Source organism: Micromys minutus, assembly GCF_963924665.1.
Source record: "Micromys minutus genome assembly, chromosome: 27".
NCBI classification, from domain to species: domain Eukaryota; kingdom Metazoa; phylum Chordata; class Mammalia; order Rodentia; family Muridae; genus Micromys; species Micromys minutus.
The window spans coordinates 24,696,277-24,709,762 of record NC_137962.1 but is presented as its reverse complement, the minus strand read 5'-3'; the positions used below and the strand labels follow the sequence as shown (position 1 = coordinate 24,709,762).

Here is a 13,486-nt window from a genome sequence, read left to right as displayed (position 1 = left end):
TTTACACAGCTAGATACCAAAGAAGCCAGAAGATGGAAATTTATACAGGTATGATTAATCGTGCAGCACTGAAGCCCAGATTTTACACTGTTTGAAAAATGAATATTTGCCTGACTTTTTTTTCCTTCATACAAAAATGAAATGAATCTGCTCCATGTTAAACCTGGAGAGAACTGGTTTCTGTTGATGTATTTAATGTGCATATACATACAAACACACAGACACACCCATATGTACACATATTCGGAACAGGCTCTGGTCTGATCCTGGCTCTTCTTTCAGACTTAACACACCTTCTGGAAGGTCCTATTCCATTTACACATTGAGCCTTAGTCTAGGGCTAAATGAGAAACAGTAGGGTGGCTCTCCTTAGGCAACAGCCCAGGCATCATGCCAAGGTATTAGTTTAAGGCAGTTTTGAGGCACAATCTAACTGGCTTTAATCCAAATGTTACTGGCTAAGGGTTCTCTTAGACAAACATGGAACATGTTTCTGTCATATGACACTACAGAGTCCATCCTTGTCTCTGGGTCCCTTCTCAGGACACAGATACAAGGCACCTCGGAGTGAATTTGCTTCTGGTAACCCTGGGTTCTCCTGGGTCAGTCTTTCTGCAGATTCTGGAGAGCCCTCCCTCCAGCTTGGGCTTGGGTGTGGCTGGGAGACTTCCCACACTGTAGGGCACTGCGGAGGACAGCCCACAGCAGGCAGGGCCAGCCTGTCTTCCTGAAGGCTCACTTCCTGGAGACACCTATTGGAGAGCACTTCCTTTTCTTTGGAATTTCGCCACTTCATCCTTCTGTTCTGGAACCAAATCTTCACCTATTGATAAAATAATCAGGAAGACATCCTTATTCCACACATAGCACTTGAGTGATTTACTTATGTATTCAGACTCCTCCTTCAACATTTCCAACTGCTAGCTGCTTCTATTACAAGTTTTACAGAATCTTTTATTCTGGGAGCTTAACTAGAGGCTCCCTGTGGCTTTTCCTGTGGGTTCCTTCAAAAGTACTTGAGAAATCAACCACAGGTCACAGACGAAGGAGTGCAGTGCCCTGATTACACTCTGTGTTTCTGTGGCTTTTGAAATTAACTTAGTTTTAAATATTTTAAAACATCATTTCATTTGGTTTATGCTGATACATCTATTAAAGAAAAAAATCAACGGGTATAGATAGCACTTACATGTTTTGATTTGGGAATATTTTGTTTGGTCGGTTAGTTGATTGCATGGGGGAGTGTGTGTGTGGGTGGGGGGGTGTCTGTGTATGTGTTTGCATACACATATGTTTACATGCAATATGTTTATATGTGTATGTGGGGGTGTTTATATGTGTGTGTGCAGGGCATTTGCATGTGTGTATTATGTGCATGTGTATGCATTCGTGTGTGTGTGTGTGTGTGTGTGTGTGTGTGTGTGTGTGTGTGTACTATAGGTGAACTATTTAGTTTGATGAAATTTTCATGTCATATGTAAGGAATCAGTTCTAGAAAATTGGCCAACTCAAGATCACACAGGAGAGCAGAGTAAAGAGCTTCACCCCCTGGTCCCTAGGCTGTGTTAACATGCAGACCTCACCACGAGCTTTGTAACATTAAATTAACAATGCATTTTGCAATGCTTTGATAAATGTGAGCTTTATACAGCTTCCAAATTTTGATTACTCCCAGGAATTATCAAAGTATGATAATTAGTCCCAATAAATAACCATTGGTTGTAATTAGGCCAGAAGTGTTTGATTGTGGTTGGATATGAATCATAAGTTCCCCCACCACACCCAGCCTGACTCTTTGATGAACCACCCCCATCCGCTGTGCACTCAACCATCCTTAAGCAGAATTCCCAATGACTTCCCTGACATTTTAAAAGAAGAAACAGTCACTGCTGCTGTGCTTCATTCTGCACTATTTACGTTTTCATTCTGAAGCAAACAAAACCCCTTGCTAAACTCAATGAGTCTAGAAAACGAATGCTTGAAAGGGCATGTGTGGTAAGGGGGATAGAGGGAAGACAGAGACTAGAAAGGGATGACAGGTATCCGAATGTTCTTTTTACATCAGTGGTTCTCAACCTTCTTAATGCTGCAACCCTTCCATAGAGATCCTCATGCTCTGGTGACCTCCAACCATAAAAGTATTTCCATTGCTACTTCATAACTGTAATTTTTTGCTACCATGATGAATCATAACATAAATATCTGATGTGCACAATATCTAATGTGTGCCCCCCCAAAAGGGTCGAGAGAGGCCCACAGGTTTAGCACTGCTGATAAACATCTACTGAAAACAAATTTAATAATTTTAAAAAAAACTCCCATTGGAAATTATAAAAATTAAAATAAGAACTTTTACCCAAGAAAACAATTATCAAAATATACAACCAAGAAGGATGGGGACACAGCTCAGTTAATAGAGTGCTTGCCTAGCATCTGTGAGGCCTGAATCCAAACCCTGACATCACACACACACACACACACACACACACACACACACACACCAAGCATGGTGACACAAGCTTGCAACCCCAGCACTCAGGAGGTAGACACAGAAAGATCTGGAGTTCGGACTCATCTTTGGTTGGATAGGAAGATGGAGGTCAGCCTAGACTATATTAGATAAATATCACACACACACACACACTGAAGAAAGCAAACCAGGAGACAGTCCTTCCACACTGACAAGAGCCTCTTCACCTTTCCCTTTTAAGTGTCAGCACAGGAAATCTACTCCAGGCAACTGAGTTCAATGGCAGCCACATGAGCTACAGTGCTGAGTTTAAGGCTTTGACTAAGAAAATAGCTCTACAGTATGCACACCAGGGCACTCGGCTCTACTCTGGATGCATTCATAATTAGCAGTGGGCATTTGCTCCTGAAGAGCTTGCCAAGTCCTTAATGCATTTTCACCAAGAGAGTGTGGTTCCCATGGATGCTTCTGCTTTGCCCAGCATACTTGTTTTCTTTTTCCCTTAGAGCACACATCTGTGTGTGTGTGTGTGTGTGTGTGTGTCTGCCTGTCTGTCTGTATGTGTGTCTATGTCTGTCTATCTGTATGTGCATAATGACTACGTGCCTGTATATGCATGACTACCTGTGTGTGTCTGCATGTGTGTACATGTGTCTGTGTGTGTCCATGTGTGTCTATCTGCATGTGTACACACACCGGTATGTGTCTGTGTGTGAGAGAGGGTGTATATATGTGTGTGAGGTGTGTGGAGAGAGCCAGGCAGAATGATTTAGAGATAAATCTTGGTTTAAGTAATCTCTTAATTAAAAAAAAAAAAAAAGACACGAAATACTGTCTTCACAACCAACGAACAAATGCATGTATTTAGTGAAACACACTGGCATATCTCTCTCAATAAACACAAAAACAACTCCAAGTGGCTTAAATAGCTGAACATAAAAAAGGGAGACTGAAAAAGTCCTAGAAGAAAATATACAAGATTATAATTATAGTCTTTAGGTCACAAATCCTTTTTAAAGCAAACCATAAAACAACCAAGGCAATAAAACCAAGAAGATGGAACTGGCTACATGAAATTGAGAAATTCCTGTACAAACCAACACACTACAAACAAATAGAAAAGCAACAAGTCAAAAGAATTAAAAGCAGGAATTTGCAAAATATTTGCATACATATCTTCCCAGCAGCAGCATCTACAATATCCAAATATTGGGAATAATCCAGGTCATCCAGAGATGAACAGTTATGCAGATAAGTACATCCATATAGTAGAATATTATTCACTCTTAGAAAGGAAGGGAATTCTTTAAATTATTACAATATAGATGAACCCTGAAGGCATTGTGTTATATAAGACAATCCAATTAATTTTTAAAATGCTGTATAAACCCTCTCATATCAAATGCTTATATTCAAATGCCTCTGTGCTGCAACTGAACATAGAATGAGAGGTAGCAGGAGTCTGCCATGGGGGGAGGAGGTATTGGGAGGGATACAGAGTTTCAGTGTTACAAGATGAAGAAAGCTCTGGAGATGAAAGGATTATGCACCAGTGTAAACACACATAGTGCCCATGAAATGAGAGATTTAAAGATTAAAGCGATTGGTTTTGTACATATTTTACCACACTAAATATAAATGTACAAGAGGGGAGAGAAATGCTAGGATACCTGTAACAGGAAAGTTGGACTAATCTTAATATTCTTAATATCCTGATTAATATCCAAAATAATTGCTACATGTCAACAAAAGAACATGTGGAAGTATTCAGCCACAAAAATGCCAATGAACATACTTCAAATTGTCAATAAATTATCAAAAGCTTCTGAAATTCTGGAAGCTAGAAAAATTCAAACTAAAAGAATAATAAATACAATTGCCCATGATGCTGGTAAGCCTTACAACTTTATTTTTTTTAAAAAAGAGATCCATGTACAGATTTTTAAAAGCATTTTGGCATAAAATTATATGGATATAATTTTGTCAGTACTTGATTTTTTTTAAGGTTTGATAGTATGCATTGAAATCTTATGAGTTACCATAAGCATAAAATACATGTAAAACAAAATGTAACATGGAAATAGTCAAAGTTTTCTTAGTGTGCATAGATTAAACATAATGATTTTTAAATACCAAAAATTGCCACAAGGCAATTTTCTTAGCTCTTGAGTTCTTAATGACTTAAGGTCTAGGTGTACCCCACTCTGAGTGGGTGTTATACAATTGCTGTTGTTGTTTATTTTTTCTAAAAAGGACTGAGGCTTTCACCTTTTGGCCTTTCTTGTTTTTTAGCTTCATATGATCTGTGAGTTATGTCTTAGGTATTCAGAGTTTTCTGGGGCTAGTATCCAATTATCAGTGACTGCATATTATGTCTGTTCTTTTGTGATTTGATTACCTCACTCAAGATGATGTTCTCTAGATATATCCATTTTTCCTAGGAATTTCATAAAGTCATTGTTTCTAGTAGCTGAGTAGTACTTCATTGTGTAAATATACCACAATTTTTGTATCCATTCATCTACTGAAGGACATCTGGGCAGTCTTTTTAAAGTGATAAAGAATAAAGTGTTTGCAATAAAAGGACTTGTGTGAGTGGAAGTTTTATATAAATTATATGTGTGTATGTATATATACATATATATATGACTAGAGAAAATTTTTAATCTGTCACAATATATACATAGACATTTTAACATATAAATCTCGTTCCTAGTTCCCTATCTTACAAAACTTATTTTCTAAGTGTACACAAAGAAATACAGTGTCAAAGAAAAGAAATTACTTGGTGATGGGAATGTTTGATACACCTACAGGATGTTATATAACAAGGCTCATGTGAGAGTAAATGAAAAACATGTACAGGTCAGGCACAAATGACCCATCCCATAACACTTAAGAAAAGGAACAGACTGGCCCATGAGATCAACATTGTTACTCATGACATCCCAGTCTTGGGGATGCACATGCCTGTCTATTAGTAGCAGAATGTCTTGCTGGGAGCTGGGATAGTATGTGGTCTTGGAGGACCCAGGCCAACTAGAAGGGGGCTATCAGGGTTTTTGTCTTCTACTGCTTGATCGTCATCATAGAGTTGATTTGTGAAAAGCCAAAAAGGCACACAAAATGTATTTCATTTGCATAGATAGGTAGTCACCCCCACACACATACCAGGTCTGTAGAGCAGGGAAAATATAGCAGATACTTCACAGGATCCTTGCAAGCATTCAAGGACACCAATTATTAGGGCACTGGTAAGCATCATGCAAACATGAGCAAAATTTCAATTCTTGCATATCTATCCCATATATGTTTGTTTTAAGATCTAATATTCTAATAAATTGAACAAAGAAGCATTCATAAACAGAAGAAAAATTAATCTGGATTGGAGAGATGTAACAGGAGCTTCCATTTGTAACCTCACTAATTTTCTTCTTGTTCTGCATAGCTGATAAACAAGGAAGTTAATAAAATGCCAAATTGCTTATTAAAATCCTCCTCAATACAAAATTCAAAAAGCATTCATTCTGAGATGCCTGAATTTTGAAAACAAGGTAATTAAGTGAAACTGTGTGCTTGGGTTAAGAGCCAAATGATAGTGTACAAATAAAATCATTTGTTTCCTTGGTGTGGAGACTGCAGCCATCCCTGGAGCTTATAAAAGGTTGTGGGATTTGATACCAAAGTGTTTCTGTGGCGTGTGGAAGAGATGGTCACACCACTCAGCATGAAGCACTCATTTCTTCTCTCGGCATCTGTTCCAGTTGATAACCCTGAGATCCCTGAAATCCTGACCTTCATGTGGTCTTTCCTCTAACCACAGGTCTTCCTATCCCTGCTTGTGGCACCCCAACCAGGTCGACTGAGGTACCTGCCACTCTAATTCAGGCCTATCAGGCAGGTCTGTCATCTGACTTCCTGGAATTTGAGGACCATGACAAGACAGCCATCTCCAAACATGGGAGGCACAATTTGCAGCCCTATAAAAAAGTAGACTACTGGTCTGACAAACAAAGGCAAGCCCTATAATCTTGTTATCTAACTTATACTGCAAAAGTAACTTCCTGGAATGCCGACACTGATATCCCACCCAGCATTCCTATGCAAACACTGAGACTCATGAAATTCAAAGCAATCAATTAAGGTTCTAGACCAATTACCCTCTGTCACAAAAAAAAAAAAAAAAAAAAGTTCCTACAAGTAAAGCGTATTGGGAGGCATGCAGCTTATAAAATAAACCATTTTCCCAGAAAAGGAATTGAGGAACAGTGCAATTCACACACTAGGACATGTTTGAGATATTGTCATCTACACTTTACTTATTTTATACCAATTCAAAATATCCCAGTGGATGTGGGTCTATAAGGAAAGTGTGGTGTGTCTGATGTATTTCTACTGCCACAGTTGCCACCCCCTTCAGTCACTTGCCCTTTATGATGGCTGCTTTTCACATCAACTATATATAACTATATACAAGCAATAGTGTTCTGAAAGAAAGGAGCCTCAATCAAGAAAATACCTCCCTAAGATCAGGCTGTAAGCAACCCTGTAGGGCATTTTATTAATGAGTGACAGATATGGGAGGACCCAGCCCATTGTGGATGGTGCCATCCCTGGGCCGGTCATTCTGGATTCTGTAAGAAAGCAGGCAGAGCAAGCCATGGAGAGCAAGCCAGTAAGCAGCACTCCTACCGTGGTCTTCGAATTAGCTCCTGCCTTCAATTTCTGGCCCTGTTTGAGTTCCTTTCCTGACTTCCTTCAATGATGAACAGTGATACGGCACATTCGCCAAATGAACCCTTTCCATCCCAAGCTGCTTTGGTCATACTTGTTCGTCACAGCCATGGTAAGCCTAACTGAGACACCCTCATAGGTGGACACCCTGCACAGCTGCAGATGGTGGCTCAAGGCTAAGAAAACCAGAAGTTCCATATTAGGCTGCCTGAGACCTGTGTCACATGGCACCACACCTACACTCAGTCTTCTGCATTTGTTTCTCAATCTGGAAAATGGGCAGGATTGCAGTGGATGGCGGTGTTACTATGGAAGACGGAATAGGGAGATGCTGGCATCCTAGGAGCTACTTGGCCATCTTGAGAGGATTCTGAGCTCTCGAGCCTGGCATCCGAAAATGAAGGCAGAGACACTGCAGACATGGAATCTGCAGAGTGATGAAGCCCATCCTGAGGGGCCCAGGAGCCTCCTGTGCCCTCTCCAATATGGGGTTGAAAGTGAAAAGGAAGACAGGAAAGTTGGCTACTGCTTTTGAAGGTTGTTGTTTACTCTGTTTCTCTGGATTAAAGACAATGCACACACATATACTATATACATAATAATAATATATATATAATACCGAGAATGTATCATATGATATATATATATACATACATATACATACACACACATAAAGTATATAATGCCAAGGATGTGTCATATAATATATGTATACACATATACACACATATGTAATTATATATATATATATTCCACATATAATCATAATTCCGCATGTAATTATACATATAATTCCACCCAGCCTCTTTTGAAACTTCTTATATATGAATAAATGCCTAGGTCAAGAGCTTTGAGTCATTTTCTCTGGCTTATAATCTACATATCCCATTTAAAGCTAGTCTAAGTCATACCACGTGGTTAGTTCCCTCTCCTCAGGTTCATGAGACAGTCTCCTCCAGTGCTGGTGCAAATCTCCTGTGCCTGCTTTCCTAGAATCCCCCCTCTGCTGGAACTTCCACACTTCTTTCTGTTTCCCGCCTCAGCTCATTGTCCATAGTTTTTTTTTTTTTTTTTTTTTTAAATGACAGGTGATACGTTTACACAGGTGTACTGGCTGGTTTTGTGTCAACTTGACACAAGCTGGAGTTATCACAGCTGAGGACATGTCTCCATGAGATCCAACTGTAAGGCATTTTCTTAACTAGTGATAAAGGGGGGAGGGCCCAGCCCATTTTGGGTGGTGCCATCTCTGGGCTGGTAGACCTGGGTTCTATAAGAAAGCAGGCTGAGCAAGCCAGGGGAGCAAGTCAGTAAGCAACATCCCTCCATGGCCTCTGCATCAGCTCCTGCTTCCTGACCTGCTTGAGTTCCAGTCCTGACTTCCTTTGCTGATGAACAGCAATGTGGAAGTGTAAGCTGAATAAACCCTTTCCTCCCCAACTTGCTTCCTGGTCATGGTGTTTGTGCAGAATTAGAAACCCTGACTGAAACAACAGGGTACAAGAAAGTCTCTCTACAATGCCAAGGACATGTATCCCTTCATTTCAGAAAAATGAATTCTGTAGCTCTGTTTTGCCACCTCAATGTGTGTGAATCTGTCTCCACATAGGACTTGCCCCATGGGTCTCCACCTAATGAAAATTCAGAACAGTTTGTAGTACAAACCTGGCATAAGATACAAATGCCAAAAGAACAAACGTCATGCTTCTGTTGAAACTAAGAATAGGAGGCATCTTCCTCCTCATTATACCTGTGACTCCTTCAGTCCCAAGCTGACAGCGAGTTTCCTTCGGTCTGTTTTGCTGATGTATTTCTGTTTCTGAAACATTTTCTCCAGAGCCTTTCTCTGATCCTCTGAGAACACAGCTCTTCTTAAAATCCCCCTTCGAGCTTTGGAATTTGAGTCCTGGGTCAGCAGAGGCAGCCCGTGTTCCTCTGGCGGAGAGAAGAAATACAAAGGGGCACAGAGTTAGAGAGGGCGAGCCCTCCGACTCTCAGAGCAGCGGTATCTCATGGCTGACACAGTGGCAGGCTGTTCTCTCTACAGCGAGAGCTATGCTGCTTAAGCTATCTGGTTTGTGGACGTCTTTGAGGACCTGAAAAATGCTGATCATGGAAGGATGCTCCAAGAAGTGAATAAAATACCAAAGAGATAGCTCTGAAACCCTGTCCTAATCAATAATCCCACAAACCTGCTTCTCCCTTGGTAGCTCATTTACTCCTTACATGGAGATATACATACACATACACACCATACACATATACATATACATTGTATACGAGTACACATATACATATCACCAACCACTTCCAAAGTTACTAGAGTGATGCAGGTCCAATTCTATGTAAAGAACACAAAGCCCAGGTGCCACCCAGACATTCTCAGTTCTGCCTGACTTTCCTCTGCATATTGGCTCCCTTGACTTATAACTGTATCCAATCTAACAGTGTAGCCCAAAGTATCAAATGCCAAGTATGCAAAAAAGTGAATAAACAGTCCAACCTCTAAAGATGAAATGGAAGGACAGACAGCAACTCAGGAAGGACCACGTGTGATGTTTTAAAGCATGGCAACAAGGTATGAACTGTGCTTACAATCAGGAAATAGTGCTAAGGAGAAGAGGTTGAATGGCCAACATGAACACAGGAATGTGGATGTAAAATCCATGCCCGCTGTCTATAGTCTAAGCTTGAGTCTATTTCCCAGCCGGGGACAACTTGGCTGTGGCATAGGCACTGAGTAGGGGGCTAAAGATGAATCCAACTTGTCCTTAAGGTGCTCACAGTTGATGAGAAGAAGTTCAAGGGCTCTTTGAGGTGAGCACATGACCATGGCGGACAGTGCAGAGTCACAGAGGAGCAGTAGCCAGAGTAGGAGAGACCACAGCCAACGTATGGCCAGCCAGAGTGATGAAAAGGGCCTCACTCAAAGACAGGATGAACCAGGACCACGGGGAATTAAATATTATTTAACAAAAGTGTCTGCATTTATATCCATAACACAAAAACCTTATAGACTATAAAGGTGATAAAAAAAAAAAAAAACTGAATTTTTCCCTAAACAGAGTTATACCTGGGGTTTCTGATTTTACTCAATTTTAATGCCTAGGCCAAGTTCTAGGTCTTAAGATAAGGCAATGGGGGAATGAAACTCATTCATATACTCCTAAAACTTTCCATAAAAATCCTAGCAAGTTATTTTTAGGTAAAAAACAAAATGCACTTCTAACGTTGTGGGGACATGCACTGAAGCCAAACCTCGCACTATAAAGACCAAACCTTCTCCTGGACTCATAACCAAGTTCAGGTTAACTTCCGGGCTTAGTTTCTCTAGTTTCTCAGGTTTGGGTGTCCTAAAATGAACAGTAACAATGAACAAGCAAAAGCTATGGTGAACACAAAGAACACTGTATCCTTTGTGTCTTCTCAATGTGTCTATCCTACTGGTGGACCCCCCACACTCCCCTCACCCAACCTCACACACATGTCATTTTACCATGGCAACTCAACACAGCCCGTCTGCATTAACAGTCCACCAGGAGAGGTTTATCCCCTCTGCTTCCTAACTCTACCCTGGGCAGCAGTCCTGGGCGTATTCCTACAGCAGGTCCTAAATAGGATTCTTCAGAGATACATGTTTCCTATACCCCCTGACTACCAATATGTATTGGACTTACAAGTAGATAGAAATGCGGAGGAGAAAAGATAGAATATCGGATGTAAGCACTAAGGTAGGCCATTATAGAAGTATGGACAACTAGTCCGTGCATGCTGTTTTACGTGTGGATCTGTTTCCTAATAGACACAAGCAACCATGGTAGCAACCTTTAGAGGGGTGCACTTCCTTCATCATTCCTGTGGTCACTAACCCTGCCATGTTTTATCCCAAGCTCTGTTCCCAATGTGGGCTACTCAAGGGGCATACATCCCAGCCCACTTCTAAAACCCTGTTTAGTTTCCACATTAAAAAACAAACAAAACAAAAAATCCCAAATCCATAGACCATGAGATACAGCCCAGAGTATAGAGAACCGCATTGCATCTAGGCAGCTTCAGACTCTCCAGAGTTCCTTCAGGATAACTCAAGCTGGAGGCTATCAACAGCCCTTCGAGGAAGAAATCTCTCCCACCCTTCCAATGAACTCAGTAGCTTCTCAAAGCCAAGGAGAGAGAAGCCATTTGTTTGATCCAAGCCTCTCTAATAGGCTAGCTAAAATACCACTAGCCTCTGGTTAGTGTTCAGATTTCACTATGGAAATCTGGAGTCTGTCTCCTGATACCAGTTTCCCTCTGCTGAGGGGCGTGGGGTAACTGTGGAGGCCTTTCATTCTCTTACTTCCCTTTAGCTTGGGTTTTCTTAGTTGAGTATCTTCTATGCAATATGCCTAACCCAGAAATGTTCCTGTTCAAAGGAAAGACAGGGACCAAAAAGTGGAACAGAGATTGAAGGAAAGGCCATCCAGAGACTACCCCACCTAGGGATCCATCCCATCTGCAGACACCAAATCTCCACACTACTGCTGATGCCAAGAAGCGCTTGCTGACAGGAGCCTGGTATGGCTAAGCCCTCAGAGGTTCTACCAGCACCTGACCAGATGCAGATACTCACAGCCAATCATCAGACTGAGCCTGGGGACCCCAATGGAGAAGTTAGGGGAAGGACTGAAGGAGCTGAAGGGGATATGCAACCCCATAGGAAGAACAATATCAACTAACTGGACCACCCAGAGCTCCCAGGGACTAAACCACCAACCAAAGAGAACACAGGGAGGGATCCACAGCTCCAGATACATATGTACCAGAGGATGGTCTTATCTGACAACAGTGGGAGGGGAGGCCCTTGGTCCTGGGGAGACTTAATAGGGAGATGATAGAATGGAGTCAGGAGTGGATGAGTGGGTAGAGGAGCACCCTTATAGAGGCAAAGGGGGGGGGAGATAGAGGAAATAGAAGGTGGATTGTGGAGGGGTAACCGGGAAGGGGAATATCATTTGAGATGAAAATGGATAAAATGATTAATAAAAAACAAACAAACAAAAAGGGGGTCTCCAGATCCATACAACCATGGGCAATCTGAGCCTTTCAGAGTCTAGTAGGGATGGGGTCTCCTTCTCTGCACAGCCTATAGCTAAAGCACACCTCCCATCTGGTGACACTCCACACAAACACTGAGATGGCATCACACTCCTTTCACACGCTGTTCTGTCCAGCCATCCTGCCTTCTTCTATTCTGTACTTGGAAACTCTCTTAGCAAACCAAGAGATTTTTATAAGCAGTCCTATATTTGACTTCATGTGGTACTTGGGTTATAGACAAGAAGACAACAGAACTGGGGGGTCCCCACCACTACCATCTGGGCTGAACACTGAGCAGAAAGGAAACAAAAAGGGAAAACCTGAGCCTTAGGAACGAGGACTCAGATGCTGCCTCTGCCTCTCTAGGGCTCTGAATAGAGCCGTCAACTTGGAAAGCCTATTGTGTTAAGTCTCTGATCCTTCAAAGATTCTTCTTGGTTGACCGAATGTCATTTATCTCTGTGACACCGCTCCATCACTTTTGAGATGTCAGTGCCTATATTCGAATAATCTACAGATTCCATAGCTATCTTCTAAGCAATATAATTGGGCTACTCTCTATATTACAAAAACAATGTTGTGTCCCTCCAAAGATCTTAGTATGGTTAAATTAAATCTCCCTACGTAGTAAATAATTTATATCTGCATGTAGATATGTGTCTGGAATTGCATTCAGTCTTGACTAGGTCTCCACAGCTCTGGCTGGTTTCCTCGGACTACCCATCACTCAAGCCCAGAGCAGTAAAACCAACACTTAGGTTGACACCACTATTAATCAGCACATTACCCATCTTTGAAAGTGAGACCCACAGATCCAATCTGCTTGTATCCAGTAAAACTAATCCCCCTGTCTGCTGCTGTCCACAAAAGGCTATATTCAAACTTGGAGAGTATACAATGTTCTTTGAAGTTTTAACAAGGAAGAAAAGAAGCAATAATGAACTGGAAATGCCAAAGGTAAGCGCATCATCCAAGGAAAGGCAAAGCAGTTTGTCCTGGCAGCAAGTTTTTCTCTGCTCAGACTTGCATAAAGTTGGTTCCAAATTGAAGTTCTGTCTTATAGGGCATAAAATTCTTGAAAGGTCAAGTTGGGTACTCAAAGTAAAATAATTATCTAATTAACTCGATTTGCTAGCCTTCCTAATTAAGATTTCATGTTTTTTAAGGTAGATTTTTTAAAGTCATTATTTGCATTATTTCCACAAT

General features: G+C 41.2%; 1 protein-coding gene across 1 annotated transcript in view; it reads right to left on the bottom strand.

Moving 5' to 3' along the window:
- Positions 1 to 387: 387 nt before the first annotated feature.
- Positions 388 to 13,486, bottom strand: part of DBX2 (developing brain homeobox 2) — a gene marked incomplete at its 5' end in the record, with an annotated part of 30,845 nt that continues 17,746 nt past the window's right edge. The window contains 2 exon segments of the mRNA XM_080939623.1: positions 388 to 823; positions 8,955 to 9,139. Coding sequence (XP_080795749.1) covers positions 497 to 823; positions 8,955 to 9,139 — 512 coding nt within the window. The 3' untranslated portion in view covers positions 388 to 496.